The sequence below is a fragment of the Ochotona princeps genome, chromosome 13, assembly GCF_030435755.1.
Source record: "Ochotona princeps isolate mOchPri1 chromosome 13, mOchPri1.hap1, whole genome shotgun sequence".
Classification (NCBI taxonomy): Eukaryota; Metazoa; Chordata; class Mammalia; order Lagomorpha; family Ochotonidae; genus Ochotona; species Ochotona princeps.
Window position 1 is genome coordinate 55,360,451 of NC_080844.1, and position 20,245 is coordinate 55,380,695.

General features: G+C 39.9%; 1 protein-coding gene across 4 annotated transcripts in view; it reads left to right on the top strand.

The window, feature by feature from the left end:
- The window catches only part of VTI1A (vesicle transport through interaction with t-SNAREs 1A), a 360,713-nt gene that overhangs the window by 213,049 nt on the left and 127,419 nt on the right, over positions 1–20,245 (top strand). For 2 of the 4 annotated variants that reach the window (XM_058672073.1, XM_058672074.1), the window contains 2 exons: positions 7,290–7,360; positions 8,045–8,117. In XM_058672073.1, the coding sequence (XP_058528056.1) occupies positions 7,290–7,360; positions 8,045–8,110 (137 nt within the window). In that variant the 3' untranslated portion in view covers positions 8,111–8,117. The remainder of the gene's footprint in view (positions 1–7,289; positions 7,361–8,044; positions 8,118–20,245) is intronic. The other 2 variants (XM_012925468.2, XM_004579841.2) reach the window with 1 other exon arrangement.

The window sequence follows — 20,245 nt, forward strand, 5'->3', positions numbered from 1 at the left end:
ATCTCACTTGCACCTCACAACAATCTCACTGGAGTTAGATAGAACCTCAGTGTGGTTTTTTTGTTTGTATTTCCCTGATAACTAGGCAACCTAAGTGTCTTTTCATTTGTCTGTTAGCCATTTGAATTTGTTCTTTTGAAAAATGCTTACTCATCGAATTTGCCCATTTCTTCACAGAGTTGTTTGTTTTCCTGACATTGAGTTTCTGATGCTCTTTGTAAATCCTGGCTGTAAGTCCCCATCTGCTAGGTATGGTGCAGGGATTTTCTCCCATTCCATCAGTTGCTTCTTCGTTTCCTTGATCATTTCCTTTGCCATACGGAAACTTCTTCGTTTGGTTTATTTTGCCTTTGAGTGCCAGTGCTTTTGATGACTATTGTAAGAACTCTTTACCAGTATCTATATCTTGCAGAGTGCTTCCTATGTTGCTTGGTTCAGATTTAGGTCCTTGATCCATTTAGCACTAATTTTTGTATAAGGTGACAGGTAGGGGTCTTGTTTCTTCCTTCTGCAAGTTTAAATCCAGTTGTCCAAACAGCATTTGTGGAAGATGCCAACCTTTTTCCCTGGGTTATTCTTTTGTCATAGATAAGTTCTCTGTGTATGTGTGGGTTCACTTCTGGTTTTCTGTTCTGCTCCATTGAGCCTCTTCCAGACTGTTTTGATTACTGCTGCCCTGTAGAATATCTTGAGATCCGGAATTGTGATTGCTCCAGCTTAATTTTTATTCTTCAAGATAGCTTTGGCTATTTGTGGTTTCTTGTGTTTCCACATGAACTGTTGTATCCAATTTTCCATTTCTGAGAAGAATATCGTTGGGATTTTTACTGGGATCTTATTGAAGCGGTATGTTATTTTTGACAATATGGACATTTTGATGATGTTGATTCTACCAATTCAAGACCATGGTAAATTTCTCCATCTTTTAATATCTTGGTTTACTTTTTAATATTTTGTAACTTTTGTCATAGAGGTCTTCCGCGTCATTGGTTAGTTTTATTTAAAGGTATTTAAGGTCCTTCTTTGCTATTTTGAAAGGGACTTTTTTGTAATTTCTCTCTTAGCCATGGAATTGTTTGTGTACTAGGGCCATTGATTTATATTCATTGATTTTGTAGCCTGCTTCCTTGACAAACTCTCTTATGAGATCCAATAATCTCTTTATTGAGTCTTTTGTTTCTCCTCTATATAAAATCATGTCATCTGCAAAGAGGAATAAACTGACTTTTTCATTTTTGATTTGAATTCCTTTCATTTCTTATTCTTGTATAATAGCTCTAGCAAGGACTTCCAATGCTATGTTGAATAGCTGTGGTGAAAGTGAACATCCTTTTCTACTTCCAGGTCTTAGTGGAAAAACTTCCAATCTTTTTACATCCAGTATGATGCTGGTGTTTGGGGTTTTGGTATAGTGCATATATTGTGTTGTAGAGTATTCCTTCTGTGTCTATCTTGCTTAAGAATTTTAGCATGAAGGGGTGTTGGATTTTATTAAATGTCTTCTCTGCAATTATTGAGATGATCATATCATTTGTATTCCTCATTTTGTTGACGTGTTGAATCACATTTACTAATTTGCATGTCTTGAACCATCCCTGCATGCCAGGGTAAATCCCAACTGTTCCAAGTGAATGATCTGTCTGCTATACTGTTTGATTCTGTTGGCTAGCATTTTATTGAGAATTTTTACATCTGTGTTCCTCAGGGATATTGGTCTGTAGTCCTCTTTCTCTATTGTGTGTGTTTCTAGCTTTCGTATTAACATGATGTTGGCTTTATAGAAAGTTTGGAAAGATTACCTCCCTTTCTGTTGTATTGAATAGCTTGTTTGAGCTAAGTTCTTGAAATGTATGGTAGAATTTAGCAATAAAGTCATCTGGTCCTGGGCTTTTCTTTTGTCATTTTATTGAGATGTTTTCCATGTTTACCTTTGGATTTGATTTTATTCTTTTTCTCTGCCTGTAGCACATCTTTAAGTAACATTGTAGATAGATGTGAAATCTTTCAGTTTTTGTTTGCCTTAAAGTATTTTATTTCATTTTCAAATACAAAGGAAAGTTTTGCTGAGTAAGTTATTTTGGGCTGACAAAATTTTTCCTTAAGTTCTGGAATATGTCACTTCATTCCCTTCTGGCCTCCTGGGTTTCTTCTGAGAGGTCAGCTGTAAGTCTGATTGGGGTGCGTATTGATGTTTCTCATTTGCATATTCAAATATCCTTTTTTTATGTCCAACCAAGGAGAACTTGATTATGATGTGTTGTGGTGAGGATCACTTCTGGTTGAGTCTATTCGGGGTTCTCTGCTTATCCTGTATTTGTTTTCCTGGTTTTTTCCTCCAGACTGGGGAATTCATTCGTTTTCTCATTGAATACATCTTTAAACTGAGCTTCAGGTACACCAAGAATCCATATGTTTGGCTTTTTGATGTTGTCATGTAATTCTTTTTAAGATTTATTTGTTTTTATTGCAAAGTCAGATATACAGAGAGGGGGAGAGACAGAGAGGAAGATCTTCCATCCAATGATTCACTCCCCAAGAGACCGCAACAGCCATGCTGTGCTGATCTGAAGCCAAGAGCCAGGAGCTTCTTCTGGGTCTCCTGCATGGGTGCAGGATCCCAAGGCTTTGGGCCGTCCTCGACTGCTATCCCAGGCCACAAGCAGAGAGCTAAAAGGGAAGCAGGGCTGCCAGGATTAGAACCGGCGACCATATGGAATCCTGGCCTGATCAATGCAAGGACTTCAGCCGCTAGGCCACCACACTGGACCTTGATGGTATCATGTAATTCTTGTATAGTTCTCTTAGCTTTACTCAGTTCTTCCAGTCTCGGGTTGCTTCAGCCTTTCCGCATGAGGCGTCTTCTGTAATTCTTTCTTCTGCCTCACTCATTCTATCACTGAGGCTTTCCATTAGATTTTTAGTTTTCTCTATTAAACTCTTCATTTCAGTCTGATTTTGTTTTGATGCTGCTGTTTTCTTAGTAATACGTTCCTTGAACTCTTGCACATGCTTCTGGATGTTTTTAATAAGCTTTATAAAGGTTTGTTTTTCAAGTTTTTTATCCCACAGCTCCTCAATGTCTTCTTAAATCAGTTCTGAGATTGAAATATCCTTTTGATCCTTTGTGGAGGAGGCGTCGGTAAAGTTTTTCATGGTGCCTGTGCCTCATTTGCTCTTGGACATTGTGGTTTAGATTAGCGGATTCTTCTTCTTGGCAGCGATTTTTAAACCATGTTGTCCACAGGTCTGTAGGTTGACTTTATGATGCCTTGCAGTACTGACTCTCAGTTAGTGTCACTCATGTCACCCCCTCCAGCGAGTTTCAGTTCTGGGCTCCCATGCTGTGCTCCGGCCACGGCCTCCGCAGCCACGGCTCTAGATTGTCTCACTTTGCCCTGGAATTGCATGTCATGACCACACCATCATCTGCTCAGTCTTTCTCCCATTCACAGTTCCACCAGTCTCTGGGATTAAGAAGATAACCAGCTATGTTTTCAAACTGGATCCCTGGGCTGTCAGTGGTACCTGTCCCTGATGAACTCACATGTATTTTTATTCTTGCCAGAACTTGCTAGCAACTAGGTTTAGGGGCACCTCGAACCGTGTTTGGATGAAACCCATGAGCTGCCAAGTCAATGTTGTTTTCCTGAACTGACCAGTGAAATGTTGTAAGCCAGAAGTGGGTTCTTTCTGGATGTAGAATTTGCACCACTCACTGTTACCTCCCCCCACCACTGGGACTTTTCCCCAGTACTCAGATTGGCGCTTCATGCCGGACTGATGGTGCTTTTGGTAGGCTGGGTTGTAACTCCACCACACAGCATCCTCAAGAGCTCTGCTGCTCTGCTTTTGGCTCTCAATCAGGTTAAAATGATCACCAGGACCCGAATTCTGTGGCTTGATTCAGCTGCTGCATTCCTCGTGCCCTTCCCTGCTACTCATCTGTGGAAGGATCTCCAGTCACCCTGGGATGTCTGTTCTCTGCCACTCTACTGCCTCTGCTGCTTGGCCGTGTTGACAGGTCCCCAGGTGTGTCTCCACAGTCAGCCCGCCAGCTCCTGTTACCTGGGATCATGCCTTCAGTGCTTCTCCTCCACACTTTAATGTGTCTTTACCTTATTCCACCATCTTGTTCTGCCCTCATTTATTTTATGTATTGTAATACCATCAATTGTGGTAAAATAAAATGTAAGTAGAAATTTCACAAAATAATTACCATGTTGATATTTGCAAATACTAGAGATTTTATGTTAACTTAAAAAAATCAATGAAATGGTGGTCACAGTGTGACAAAATTGGCTCCCGTTATAGCAACATGAATTCTTCTAAAATTAAAACAAAACATCAAAATTGTGACTGTGAAATGTGGAATAATAATGAAATCACTGAAATTTTACAAAAAGTTAATGGGAACAAGATCCCAAAAAGATCATTGGTTTACAACTGGATAACTCATTTTTAGAAAGCAAAAGACAAAGATTGGGCCAGGCAGAAAGACTCAGTGGCTAAATCCTCACCTTGAAACCAGTGGGATCCCATGAGAGTTCCGATTCATGTCCTGGCTGCTCCACTTCCCATCCAGCTCCCTACTTGTGGCCTGGGAAAGCTGTAGAGAATGGCCCAAAGCCTTGGGACCGTGCGAGCCCACAAGGGAGACCCAAAGGAAGCTCCTGGCTCCTGGCCTCTGGCTTTGGATAAGCTCTGCCTCTGCCATTGTGGCCACTTGGGGAATGAATCAGCAGGCGGGAGATCAGTCTCTCCTCTCTGTAAATCTTCCTTTCCAATATAAAGAAATAAATTTTAAAAATACAAGGATGAAGGTTAGACTATCCATCCACATCAATTCACAAGGAAAAACAGTTTATCTTGTTTATGCCCTAATTAGAGAGAACTGACATTCTTCAGTGGAAACAATAGAAAAATGCTTTAGATATCCTAATTCAACTTGGACAAATCTGAGTAAAAAAATTGAAGTGGAGCAAACTTCCTGATTGATGAATGTCAAAATCATTGTGCCCACATCAGCTGCAGATAAGAGCAAAGCTTTTGGTGGAAGTTTCAGAACCTTGCAACATGGCTTTACTTGTAGGATCTTGACCATAAAACACAATCAAAGCAGTGGCTACCAGGAAGTAGAAGTGGTATGGTCAAAGGAAAGCGGGCCAACAAGAGCCAAGGTTGTGGCAGAAGGTTTTTGAAATGCTCAAAGCATGTTGCTTGTTGGCTCTTTTGAGAGCGAAAGAATGATAACATCTGTCTATTATGACAGTGTTTTAGGGAGGTGAACTAAAAGCCGCACCGAAACATTTTTCTCTGCCATAACGGTGTTCCTCTCATTATGTGAGATTTGCAGTGGGAAACCACTAAATATCCACCTCACACTCCCAAGAAGCCTGCTGCTGGCTTGGTTTTTCTGATAGTAAAAAAAAAAAAAAATGTTTCCAGGACACCTGTTTTTCTCCACTTGTTAATCTGCCGCATGTTACATTGACACGGTTAAACTCCCAGGATCCTCAGCTTCTTCAAAATGGACTAAATGATGTTATTGCTTAACAATAGTGTCTTGAAGTTGATGGAACTTGCATTGAAAAGTAAAGTTTGTAATTTCTAATTTTTCTAAAATGTATTTATTTATTCCATGGCAATAACAGAGAGGGAGAGAGAGAGAAAGAACTTCCATTCTCTGATTCATTCCCCAAATTCTCGTAAGAGTTGGTTCTGGGCCATGCCAGAACAGGAGTAAGAAAATTCCATCCCAGTCTCCTCTGTGGGTGGCAGGAGCCCAGGTCCTTGGGCTGTTGCCTGCTGCCTCCCAGCGTGCTAGGGCTCCCAGGAGCTGGAGCTCAAGTGGAGGCACGGCTGGGTCTCAGATACACTGATACTGTGTTTTAACCGTTGCACCAAATGCCTGCCTCCTTTGGATAGTTTATCTCAAACACAAAGAGAAAGCACACATGCTTAATTTTTCTTTTTACTTTAGTCTTATTTGAAAAGCAGAGTGTGTAGGAAAGAGTGTAGCTCAATTACCTTATTAAAAGCTTCATGACAATATCATTATTAGTCTCAGTTTGGAGCTGTAGAAACTGAGGTAGAGAAGGCTGTGTAACCAGCATGTGTCAGCACTGGGATTTAGGCTCAAGTAATGTGTATTCACAAAGTTGGCCATTTGACCTGCACAGTGCTCTGAAGTTTTTAAGACCTCTTTTCTTTTTCTAAAACATTTAGCTTGGTTGTTTGTTGTGTTTTTGTTCTAAAATACATAATATAGAAAAGTGCAAAAATGAGTTCAGTGAGCACAAGTGGTTTACCCATTTTTAGCATCCAGTTTTAGAGTGCTAGTTTGAGTCCTTACTCCCCTGCTTTTCAATCCACCTTCATGGGAGGCAGCAGATGATGATCAAGGGCACATTGCTTGAGCCCCTGCCACTCACATGGGAAACCCACATGGGATTCTGGGTTCCAGCCTTCATCCTAACCCAGCTCTGGCTGTTGCAGACTTTTGGGCAATGTACTGCAAATGGAGTATTTGTCTCTTTGTCTCCTTCTGCTGTTCTACCTTTTAAGGAGATTAAAACAGTTGAACATTTAAAACAAAAGGCTTAAATCACATGGTGAAAAAATAATAGAACACTGAACCCAGACTCTTATTCATCATTGCTCATAATTTGCTGGAGTGTCCTGGGGCAAATAACTTTGCCTCTAAATTGTTATCACTGTGATAGTTATGTTGGAAACATCAAATTACAGACTGCTTGCAGTCATGTCTAAGATAAATAACTAAATTTATCAAAAATTGTTTACAAAGGGTCTGGCGCCATAGCCCAGTGGCTGAAATCCTTGCCTTGCGCACTCTGGGATCTCATATGGGTGTTGGTTCTAATCCCGGCAGCTCTGCTTCCCATCCAGCTCCCTGCTTGTGGCCTGGGAAAGTAATCGGTGATGGCCCAAGGCCTTGGAACCCTGCACCCATGTGGAAAACCTGGAAGAGGCTCCTGGCTCCTGGCTTTGGATTGGTGCAACTCCAGCCATTGCAGTGGCTTGGGATGTGAATCAGCAGATGGATGATCTTCCTCTCTGTCTCTCCTCCTCTCTGTATATCTGACTTTGCAATAAAAATAAGACCTTTTTTAAAAATTGTTTACATGTTCCAGAAGTATTAATAGGAATGTATGTCTAATATGCAATGTTTGGCTTTATTTCTGTACCTCCATTGTCATTTGGAGCTCTAGAAAATTATTTTCGTAGTCACCCTAAATTCTTTTTCCTTATTCAAATTTTCTTTTTCCTAGAACAAATTGGTCAGGAGATGCTGGAAAACCTCAGTCATGACAGAGAAAAAATACAGCGAGCACGTGAACGAGTGAGTACCAGTGATACAGTATTTTCAGACATGCAGGAAGATGAAAAATCATACAGTAAAAGATCTCTGTGACACACACAGAGTTACATGGATGTAAGGGTAAAAGAGAGTTGTAAATTCCATGGAGAGGAAAAGAAATGTTGTGTGACAGTTAAAGAAAGCTGTTTGTTTGTACTCCCATCCAAACATAGACCCCTACCCCCAGGATGAAGACTGGTAATTTATTTGGCTATATAGCTGAGAAAAGGGTCACTGAGAGAGATTTTTTTTGAAAAGTAGTTCAGTCTTTTGAATGAAAACTATGAAAATATCAATGTCCCATCCTCCCTCACTTCATTTTATTACCATTTATGTTTTTCAGTACTGTGCACTTTCATAAACTAGCTATTTATAACCCAGAAGTATGTCTAACTTTGTCAGCTTGGGAAACATTTGATTTTATACCCAGTTCAAACATCCAGCTCAAAGCTCCTGGGATTACCTCTCCATGTCATTTTCTGAACCAGAATTTTCAGAGTTTGTATAGATATCACAATTGGTTTTATTCCCCTGCACTTAAGTATTTCTTATTGTTTATATCTTCTATTCATGAAATGTGCTTTTTGCTTGCCTCATACTACAGAAACAATCTAAATGTATAATGTTTTGTTTGGTTTTGTTTTAACTCTGCTTTTTTCCTCCTAGCTTCGGGAAACAGATGCCAACTTAGGGAAAAGCTCCAGGATCCTGACAGGGATGTTGCGAAGGTAAGAACAAGGTAGGGACCTGCCTTCCTCTCTTTCTTTAACTATGTTTTTCATCAGATTGTAATGAAATGTTTTATGGGCTTGATAGCACCTGCTCTTATCACCATGCACTGTGAGCCTTTGAGCTAAGACGGCTACTAACTTGTTTGAACAAGGACACATACAGAGAATCTCTGAAAAGCTCCCATTAGAGAGAAGGCCTGAGCTAAAGTGGTCACCCCAAGCTATGGAAAAAATTAGGGTTAGACATGAAGTAGTTTTTCATTGCCTCGGGATGGCCCCATGGCAGGATTTTGCTTTCTATTTTGATAACCTCCTTTGATGGAGTGAGTGTAGACCTGCCATTATCAGAAGCACACTTGGCATTAGCTTTGCTCTTTCTGTTACCTTTGTTCTCATTTCTTTATGGGCACTGTTTGGGGAAACATTTACATTCAATATATTTACTTAATGATGGCTTCTAAAGTATAAAGGTTATCTGAATAATCTAAGTTCGTATGTGCTAGCAAATGTGTTTACATTATAGATAACCTTTGCTTGATAGACAATACCCAGGATACTATGATAAAAAATTGAGTATATGCGTAAGATTCTACATCATTATATTCTGCATGAAATTATTGTACATTCAGAATCTACCAAATAAGAGTATCATCTAGCACTGTGACATCAGTTTGGACCTGTGAGTGGAAAGGTCAATGAGGAATGTTTAGGCTGACCTGTAGCCAGTCTAATTTGCAATTTTACAGAAGGAAATCTTCTGTATATAGAGACAGCTATTTAAAATTAACTAAAGTCTTCTCTGATCATGTATAATAATTTGCAAAAAAATGTGCTTGCTGTTTTAGAGATTTACTGCATAAAAACTGATCAGATGCGTTAATGCAATTGATGTACACTCTCTCCTAGCCTGATGGGTGTGGAGCCTCAAGCTCCCAGGGCCCTTCCAACCAAGGTGACCTCAGTCTCCATCACCCCCACAATTCCAGGACACAGGTTCCTAACTCAGGACCTTTCACCACCAGGTTATTTGATTAACCATAAGATATAACTGACTTAAGAAAAACTCAGAACCCATAGACAAAGGAAGTGGCAATTGAAAAAATTGCTTCACTGCATAAAGACAATAAAAAAATAAAAGAAAATGGGGCGGGGGTGGGCTATCACTTACCTAGGAGGGCTCTTGCAGCCGAGCTGTAACAAATACGCTGCCTATCTCTCCGTTTTGTCAAACCTCATTAAAGAACCCCCTGCTTTATGCCAACCGAGCTGTCCAGAAATCATTCATCATTTTTAGTGTGAAAAAATCATCTGGTTATTTAAATAATATCATATTAATGTTAAAGTTCAGCTGTCATCTAATGGTATGGCTTAATCAGATGTAGCATTTAGGAAAAATAGTTCATTCCAGCTCTACATGGCTTTCAGGTTGGCAGACTCAAATAAGGATTTATGGGCTTCTAAACCAATGGATTTCTGTCCATGTTTCTGCTTGATGTACCTCACCCTTCAGTGCAGGACACTGCAGACAGTTATTCCAACAAATAAAACATCTCCTCATATTGTGTTTGAATAAATTTGCAAGTTATTTAGAGAGCATGAAGCACAAACAACTTATGCAACCTTTGACTGGGGCTTTCTGTAGGAAAATCATTTGAACACCATCCTTTCAGAAGCCCACAGAAAAAAGCTACTTGGTGAGATCTGCTTGGGGTTCTCTTTGTAGTCCCCTTAGTTCTCTGGCCCATCTCCTTTTGGGATGTTTCTTGAGTATGAACCACAGGCTGGTTGTGTCTGAGCCAAGGCAGCCCGTAAGTCCTCCTGGGAGTGTGTCTGCCAGTGTGTGTAGCCAGTTGTAGGTGGAATTTTGGTGTCAGCAATGATCTGCAGGTACTTTTCATCAGTTCTAGAACCTCACTTGGTCGTTGGGAGCCAAATGTAGGTGGTAGCTTCGTTTTTGTTCCTGTTTATTAGATACACGGTTTGCACTTTATTTTAGATGTAATTTAAGAGGCAGGAGCATTTTACCAGCCTCTTAACTTTGTTATTTTGGGTTATTTCCTGGAATGGCAGTGTAGGGGAAAGGAACCAAGGTTGACGCCCTGAAGTCTTAACATTTACTCCTATGATTTTACATCTTCTGTTATGCCCTTGCAGTTCACACACCATATGCCTCCAATGGTCTGGTGCCATTATTTCAGACAAAAGAAGGCATATCTTCGTACTCATGTCTTACCAAAGCTGTGTGGCTGTGTCTTGTGTGAGCAGGTTCCTCGGGTTTAGGAAACATTGTGATATTGTACTGTCTGCTCATCTCTCCCCTTCACAAATATACGAAAGAAATGAACGTTCCCTTTGGGTAGGTGTTCATCTGTATAACGTAAGGTTACTTGTTTTTCTTGACGAGTTCTGTGTGATGTTAAATACTTAGTCTATAATATATCAAACCGGAGAGTTGATTCTTCTAAAAGAAAGATTATAGGTTGTTTTTGGTCTGCTAAACTTAAATCAGTTCTGAATTTGTGAAACGAATAGACACTGCGTGGCCACACATGTGCCCTCCTTTGTGACGTGTTCTGAAGACAGATGTGAAATCACTCGGCCACAAGCACCAGGGTTGTACTGTTAGTCCACTTGGCATCTCTTAGACGTCAAAGCATGTGGGGAAGCAAAAATGAGTAAACAACAAATGCAAATATTGACTTTATAAAATCAAGTATACTAAGTAATAATCTGCTACTCAAGAATTTTATCCTTTACTAGGTTAAAATGAGGTGGAAATCTTCCCCTCCCTTCTTTTCTTCCTCTTCCTCCCTTTTCCCCTCCTTGCACTCCTCCCACCACTCCTTCCCCCTTTCATTTTCTTTCTTCTGCTTATTCATTAAATGTTTAGTGTCTGTATACCAGGGCTGGGGATCCTGAAACGAAACCAATTTCATCCTTGTCTTCAGAGTGCTTCACTGTAGGAGGGAATGTGCAGATAAAACCCAACCGTGAGAATTCACAGAAGCATCTCATTCTCAGGGAAGCTATTAAAGATTCCGCAATGCTGACTAATCCTTGCCAATCACTAAAAAATAAACGAGGAAAACAAATAACCAATAGAAAACGTGTTTTAAATCACCAAAAAACCAATGTGTTTGAGAAAAATTAGGGAAACAAGTTTTGAAGGAACTAAAGTAATCAGAAAACATTGAAAAAAATCATTCTTTAAATGAGCTACACTATAAAACCAAAAGAAGGAAAATAGGAGAAAAATCAGTGCATTCAAAATTGTAATAGAAAAAGGTGCCATCAGAACACATTCAAGCTGATCTTTCCTGGAAGTTTTGTTTTGTCTGTCTTGACATAAGATGGAGAGCTGCTTTGGGACCGGGACATGCTGCTTGTTTCCTGACTCCACAGGTTCATAAAGCAGACTACAGCTAAGCATGAAAATGGTCATGAAACAAATGACCATCCATATGCTAACTGGCACCAAGAAATGAGTTTTTCATTAGATTCACATTTGGTTATTGTAATTGGTTGTCTTCACGTGCCCCGAGTGTCACTGGAAGCTTAAATGTGTTTTCTCATACTTGAGTGTTTGTTTCTGTGGGTTTTTTGTTCTTGTTTTTTCCTTAGGAGTGTGCTTGGGAAGTCTTATCTTCGTGTAAATGAAATCAAAGATTCTCAACACCTTTAAGAAAAGGCAGTCATGCTTCTATTTCCCTTTACCTTTGAAGAGTTGAGAACTGATCAGTGGTAGTATATGTGCTTCTCCAGCTAGCTGCAGGATTCCTGAGGAGTGTAACAGACTTCAGTTAGAGAGCGCCTTTGAGATCAGTTTGGAAGACAGGATGCAGCTTCACATTGGGGCATCTGTGTTTTGCATCTACAGGCAAATGGCTTACGAAAAGGAATACCACATGCAATATTTTTGAAAACACCTTTCCTGCACTAGGATTTCAACAGCCAATAACTTCTTCTTTTCCTCATGCTACGTGTGCTCTCCCCAACTATTTACACACCTGCAATCATGTTTTCTTCAAAATGTGAATTTTGTTTTATCCTTTAAGCAGGAATGTGGCAGTTTCTTTCCCCATGGAGATGCTGAGATGTCTTTTGTAACTAAGCTGTAATGTAAACAAAGCAGAAGATAGTAAATGCTGTGGACCTGGCTAGCGCTAGCCATACAATGCTGCTTTACAGCTCTGGTGCAGTTGGAGCCAAACTCATCTGGGGAATAACTGCTACCTATCACTGTTATGACATTTTATATTTTAACACAGTCTCATTACTTTGTAACAGTTGGAAAGTTTAAATGTACTGTCAGAATGTTTCCTAAGAGTTAACAGACCTGGAATGCCAATGCATGATCGGTATTGCAATAGAACAACAGACTTTCAAGTAAGCAGATTTTAAATATGCCATGACTAGGTGTTCCTTAAAAATTCATTCTTTTTTTATTTTCATTTTGCCCAGACAATATTTTTCTTGCATAGTAATTGTTCTTGCTATAACACTGGAAGTTTTCCAGAACTTATGAGAAAAATGCCCTTCAAATGGACTCTCATTTTTGTATACTGAGAAGGCTCTCTCGTTGTAGCACATCACATTTGCATATTTACCTGTCTCTCTCTTTTCTGTTCTCTGTCTTTATTTTTCTCATCCCTCCTTCTCAGCCTGTTAACTTACTGGTGATAGGCATGGGACGCTTACCTGAACTACATGCGGCAAACTCTTGACCTTTAAGCCATTTTTCAGTTTTAAACCAAGTACATTTTCTTTCAGAATGAAATAGTTGAATTTTCTGAAGATTCATTGACCAACACAGTCCTAGGCTCCAGATGCACATTATCATCTTTCTCCTTCTTAGTGTCTTTACAGGTGAGGTATTATGACTTGCATTTTAGGAAACAAACAAACAGGAACTGGCACTGTGGCATAGCAGGAAAAACTATATGAGTCCGAGCTGCTCCACGTAAAGCCCATTTCCCTGCTAACAGACTGGGGAAAGCAGTGGAGGATGGCTTATGTCCTTGGCCTCCTGCACCCTTCTGTTACCTTCGTTCAGTGACAGTTCTTAAAGGGCCACTCTGAGCACAGCAGTGTTCCATGCCCAAGCTTCTTCCTTGTCATTGAGGCTGTCAGGGAGGTGGAGCCTCCTAGTTGGTCTCTGTGCCTTTTCTTCCCCTCTTCCATCCTAAATATTACTGGCCCATTCATCTCCTAAGTGCAAAGCTAACTTCATCTCTTCCTTGCTCAGGAGTCCCATGTGGTTCCTATCTCCTGCTCCCACAAATATGGGAGCATGTCTCCTCCAGGCTCTTCTGATGGACTTCCACACTGGTTTGCTGCGGCTGAATTTGGTAGACTTTATGTCTCCACTGAAGTTAATTACTTCCCATTTCCAAACCTGGCCTGACATTTCCCTTTGTTTGGTCTCTTATTTCTACCCATAATGTCCTTTCACCACCTGAGTTAGAATCCCCTGGATGTGAATGATAGAATTCCAGAACAAACTTGCTATAAACAAAAAAGGAAATATCTCACTGCTTATAACTTGGTAGTTGAAGGGTGGGAGGGACTTCAGACCTGGTGGAGGAGTCTGAGTTCAAATCTTGTCATCAGGCCTGGGTCCTGTTTTTCCATCTCTTGCCTCAGAGCCCTTCGGTGGAATTGACATCCTTTGTCAAGGTTTTCCTTGTGGAGAAAAGCTTCCGCTTGCTTCTCACTTATTGAACAGAGTTATTTTTTTCTTCCCAATAGTTCCAATAAAAGTCATAAGATGCAGTCTTACAGTTTCTAACTGACTCTTGTTAGATAAAAATCCTAGTAATCTCCCATCCACTGCTGTAAACTTGGGGTCTTATCTAGCAGGTGAACATAGAGGTTGAGAACAGAGTGAACTTTTAGCAGAAAGGGGACTAATAACTGGTTGACAAAAACAATACACGTTGCCTTTAGAATATTCCAGATGATCTTTTATCTGTACTGTGGTTTCTACTGTCTCTGTTGAGCCTTCCTCAGTCTCCCAGCCAGAAATGCCTGTGCTAGACCCCTTCATGGTGGCACACCCATCTCCCAAGGCATGTCATCACGCACATACATTGTGTGTGTTGTAATTATCAGCAGCCTTGTCTTCATTTACTTCCAGACCTTTTTTTATCTCACTCATCATCTTCAGGAAGATTTTTCACAGCTCCCCACAGCATTATATAAACAGGGGAAGAAACTCAAGCAAAAGAGAATTGAAGCAAAGTCAGGGTATCATTTTTGTACTCCCAAAGAACAGACTTTCAACGAGTCCTGGTACAGATTCTTGGCTTAAAGTGTCCTGCCTGAAAACACAATTTGCTGATCTACCATGTGTCATAAAGTAAAAATCATTCAAGTTGAGGCCAGACATAGCTTTGTAGCTTACAGAGATGGGCCCCGGAGCCACTGCTGACACATGGGTATGGGAGGGTGGTGATGGTACTTACAGAGCATCCCTGGCCAAGAGAATGGGGACTTTCTGGAGGGCTGCTTCTCCTCAGGATCCTAAGGTCAAGCCGCTCTTCTGTTGACTGCAGCCCCCTCATGGTCACAAGCCTCAATGGCTTTTGGCCCAAACTCATGATGCTCTGCCAGAGGCTTTCCTAAGGCTCTATCTGCAAAAATGCTCATAGTCCCAAAGGGGCTGTTTTGGTTCATACGGGATGAATAACTGCAATCCTGCAGCTTTTTATCTATTGCACCTTGGCTATATGTAAACGTTTTCATTTTTTAAAAAAAAAGTATGTGATTTCAAAGTAAGAATATTTTCACCCATTATTTAATCACAGTAGAAAAAGCATCTTATATTTTTCTCGATTGTGAGCCACAATTTGACCTAATTCTTCAATTACCTTTCTTTTATGGTTTTCCTTTTTTCACCCAGGATGTATGCCATCATTTAATGCAATGTGAAGTATTAATGGTGTACTTTGCCTTCACCATCAATGCTTTCTTTGAATGTAGCCTTGAGCTGTTAACTCAAAGCAAGGAACCTTAAGCTTTCCTTATAAACAAGTAATGGAGCCCTCAACTCCCCTGCCCCCCCTTGTAAATGGCTATTTATTAACATATACCATCACCAAACAACATTTTACAATTCCAGGCTCCCACACCACTGTCTGCTCCATTGTAAGTTGAGGAAGGCTTTTCGCATCTGTTTCATTAAATGCCAGAGGCAGCGAACAATTGCTGAACTTTATAAATCGAGGGCTAGGGCCTCTCTCTTCACAAATCTCCCCCTTCTGCTGCTGCTGCTGCCACCACCACCGCTACTACCACCACCATATTTTTGTTTGAACACTCACGTTGTAAATTAGCGTATTCACAAATCAGTTTTAAAAGGCTTGCTGTGTTAAAAGATGGGACAAAGCGGGCTCAGTCACAGCTCACACACAGTGCAGGTGGTCGAGCTAGCTTCTACCCAGATCAAAAGTCAAGCAACTGTGAATCTGCTTTTGAAAGTGTAGTTAGGGACACAAGGCCAGGCTTATCTGCACCAACAAGACCCAGTTAGAGACCCACATCACAGACCCAGGAGGACAAAAGGGGGTTTCATGATCTCCCAGACTAGGAAAGCCCCCTAATGCTGACCACTCAGAGGGCATCTCGGGAAACGTGCCTTGTTTCTGTTTGGGTGTGGTTTTTTTTCCTGTAAAATTAGTGTTTTATTATACAGCAATTGATAATTATTACTTATGCTTTGGTGTTGTTCCTAAAGTAGTGAAGTTTTTTTTTAAAGGCACCTTGGGGCAGGAAATGGCCCCTTTTCATAGTTACGTTGTATTTTTCAGCAACATTTAAGGACAGACTCCTATTTATACCACACAAGCAGTTCTGTCTGTTGTAAACAAAGCGAGCGGCTGGGAATTGTGCTTTCCCAGAAACGCTGTGCTGGAAAGCCATAATAAGAAACAACTGTGTAGATCTTGAGCCTTTCTCATGTAGGTATTAAGAAAGAACCCCTGGCTTTTACAGGGGGAAAGATACTGCTAAGAAGTGTATTCAATATCCTAAAGAATGATTAAAATGTTTCTTAAATTGGGAAGTCTAATCGCCTAGCTCACACTAATTGTAATCATTTTCACTTTTAATTTTGTTTTGTTTCTGTTGAAGTACAAGTTTATGTAATAGGAAATCTCATCACTTTTTTTTAAACCCCAATAGCCTTCTTAAATGGCTACTTTGGCAAACCTACATGAAGAACTTAGGAAGAAAACTATGACTATGAATGGGGGAAATGCCAAAATCATTAATTATACCATACTTTAAACAGAAAAAAAAAAGGCTTGAAGAAGCTTGGAATTAATAAAGAAGCAGCTGCGCCCTGATTCTTTGTGCAGTTAGAATCTGCCAGGGAGCTCGCTCTGCTGCCTCTCTTCTGGTACACTGATGGCTTCATGGTGACCAGGCAAAACCTGTCGACTTTTAATTTTCAAGTCCATTAAGGGAGAAAGGTCTCCTGGTGCTTGCACAAAATTACAGCTGTCCCAAACTTAGGACAGTGATTGGTATGCCCAGGTAGTTTTCATAGGCTCTGTTACTCTGCTTTTCTGAAAATATTGGAGGCGTGTATGCATGCAACATATGCATGGATTCCAACATTCATATACCAAGATAAACTTCTCTTTTAATGTCATTTTCCATTAACTTCTTGAAGTCTCTTAGTATACCTCTCTCTAGGAATTTTCCTACACTTCTATTAAGTGTTCAAAAGTCTATAGCCCTCCTGTTGAAACTGTTGAATGTATCCTAACAGTAGGATGTTGGACTCTCTGACTTTGCCCATGCCTACGATATCAGAAAACACTTGAATAGTAGAATGATGGACTTAGGACTGTTCATGAAGGACCAGCCATCATAATACTAGAGGGGAAAGCAAGGGGGAGCAGAGGGGAAATTGCAGAGCCTATGGAACTGTATCATAAAATAACCCAAACCCTATGGAATTGTACCATAAAATTCAAAATAAAAATAAATAAATTAATTAATGCACAGAAAAAAACTAATTAAATGAGAAACACAGAAAGAACAAAAAAGTCTAAAACCAACTCCCAAAAATGTTGAAAGTAGGAGACATTCAAATCCTGGGAGTTTTAGACATAGTTGAGACCTGCCGAAGCAGAGTCTTATCAAAGTAATTTCCATCAAGACAGCGCAGAACTAGTACCCTAGTTTTAGACACAGAAGTTACTATCTTTGAAGCATCTTTTTCAGCAGAAAATGATTAAAGTGTAATGTGCCAAGAGTGAACACGTTAGACATTGGAGATTCAACAAAATCAAAACTCTACTCCCAGGTAGCTTAATCTCTCAGTTGGAGCCATGTTTTATACATGTCGAGAGACAACAACGTGGTGCCAGAATTGTCACACAGCACGTTAAGCCACGGCTTGTGATGCAGGTGTCCCGTATCAGAATGCCAGCAACTCCCTGCTAATGTGCCTGGGGAGCAGGGAGAGACTACCCAAATGTTTGTTTGGACCCCTGCCCCCCATATGGGAGAGCAGGATGGAACTGTGGCTCCTGGCTTCAGCTTAACCCAGGATAACGAGGCTGTTTGGGCTGTGAACCAGCAAATGGAAGATTCTCATATTCAGTCTTTCTCTGTCTCTCAAATAAAATTAAATGAATCTTTTAAACAAGAGAGAAATAAGTACAATGCAAGATAACAGTAGGAAGAACAGCCTGGGGAATGGGTGGGCAGAGTGACTTCACAGAGGACACAGCTCATGCCAGCAAGCTGAGAGTTACTGCCTGCTCCTAACCCACCTGGCATGCATCCCACTTGTATGCAGCTTCCAGGAAATGATTCCCAGCAGCAGAGTCTGATCATTTTGGGGTGATATTAGGAAGAAGTTTGATAAACAACTGATAACTTCATCTCTTCATGAAGTTGGTATGATGCCCAAACTTCAATTTTACATTTACCTTAAACAAATTGGGAATTTCTAAAATTGTGATAGAGTTTGACGTTTTCTTCAATAAGAAAAGCTTGAAGTCACCTAAGTAATTGTAATTATAAACAAATATGAAATGCCTAATTTTACAAAAATATTAAGAATTTTCTCACACTTGACTAAAATTAGTAACTTATACAATGTTATTCTGTTTGAAATAATGCTACATATTGACTATGTGTTTTGCACATACCATTCATGAGTATAAAAGATGTGGGCATTATTTTATTGCATTATTGTGGCAGATTATGTATTTGCTGAACATCTCACTTAAAATACTGACCTTTTTTCCCCTATATTCCAATTAAATCTTTCCCATCAAATGGGTTTATAGAAATTTGGTTAGTTGGAAAACTTGCCTGGCCAATAAAGAAAAGCCATTCATTTTCTCTTCTGTATATATGATCTGAAACCATAGCCTTTTAGGTCTTCTAATCTGTTTGTTCAAGGCCAAGCTATTTATATGGGTAATTTTTAAAGCTTCTGTATAAAGGAAAAAAAGAACATTTTATTTATTCACTGGGGTTTTTATGTACCCTGAAATTGCATAGATGAAGTATTTTCAAGCTCATGGATCTAGAGAAGATAAAAAAAGGTCTCTTATTTTTATAAGGCTTTATGTAAGCTTTTTCAAATGTACTGTTTTCTCATGGCTAGGAATTTTTAAATAAAACATTATTTCGCTGATACAACTGAAGTTTGATGTGGGCATCTCTTATTCCTTCTCTGAATTGCATATTAAATTATGTGTGTAAGGATTTTTTTAACTGTAATTTACTTCCTGGATTTTAACAGTTTTCTTGTTGGAGAATTTAATTTATGAGTCCTCATTTTTAATATTAGGCACCTATTTAATATGACTGTAATACTAAATGTTAACTCACAAATCAGATTTCATTAAAAAAAATGGAAGTTCTAAACTTGAATTAAGATGAAAACTAAAATACGTCCCTCTTCTAGAGAACTTTTACTAAGCCTGGAAAACAGAAAAGAGGCATTTTTGAACTCGGGGGCGACTGGATGCTGACCAGATTCTGGGCGAACATTAGCTGCTGTTAGCTCTGCCGTGTCAGGGCCAAGAAACAGCTTTCCCTGGCTGGAGCACTCCCAAGCTATCGTGGCCGTCAGACAGGTGGGGAATAAATATTGTAGAAGGGTGGGCCATTTGAAGAGCAGGCTCCTGATCCCCAGGACTCAATTTGGACAGGCATCAATTGGAGCAAACAGGTGTTCCTGGGAGGAACTGTCCTCATATGGCTGGGGGGGTGTGCCATTCTTTCACACACATAAAAAGTTCTCCTTCCCTGTGCCTGCAGGAAAATTAGAATTAGCTGCAGCTTTTCCTTTTGAAATGGAAAAAGAGAAATAAAAATGTGGCACCAGGTTTTGGCTCTGGCCAGACTTCCATGGAGCATGCAATGTAGGATGAATGATGAGAAGTTGTGAAGCGAAACATCCTGGTAGCATTCAACCTTGGAGAGGCTGTAAACATTAGAGGAGTGCAGGGAATCTTTTTACTAAATATTGTTTCTGGCTTTTTTTCCTTCTGTTATTCATTTGCTCACTCATCAAATATGTCTGTACTAGCTCAAAACACAGAACTAAATGCTAGGAATAGGGAGAACGTAAAAGGCCCCGCCCTCAAGGGGCTTAGCCCATGTTTTAATAATAAGAATTGGATGAAACATGAAAGTAAACTTCAGTTGTCCTTGGGAAACTGGGGAAGAAGGATTTGCTGGCACCATGAAGACATAACTAAAATGCTTTCTTTGGGACTGTTCTTAATACATCACATTCATAACATAAACAGTAAACATAAAATATTAGCGGTAAAAGAATTCTTAAAGGAAAAATAATTTTTAATTTTTCTACCATATAGCAAGATATTCTCTCAATGCCAGTGTTCCATTCAAGTTTTCAGTCACGAGTTGTCATTGCTATCTTGTCTTTAGTACTTGATACTGTATCTAAGTTTTCACATAGTCCTTGGAATTTAATTTAATTAAAATGTATTCTAAATTTTAAAAAAAAACTATTTTGTAGAAAAAAATGACGATCAAGAAGCAGTGAGTAAATGATCCTTACAATGACTAACATTAGAAAATGTTAGGGCCCGGCGCCATGGCCTAGCAGCTAAAGTCCTCGCCTTGAACGCCCCGGGAT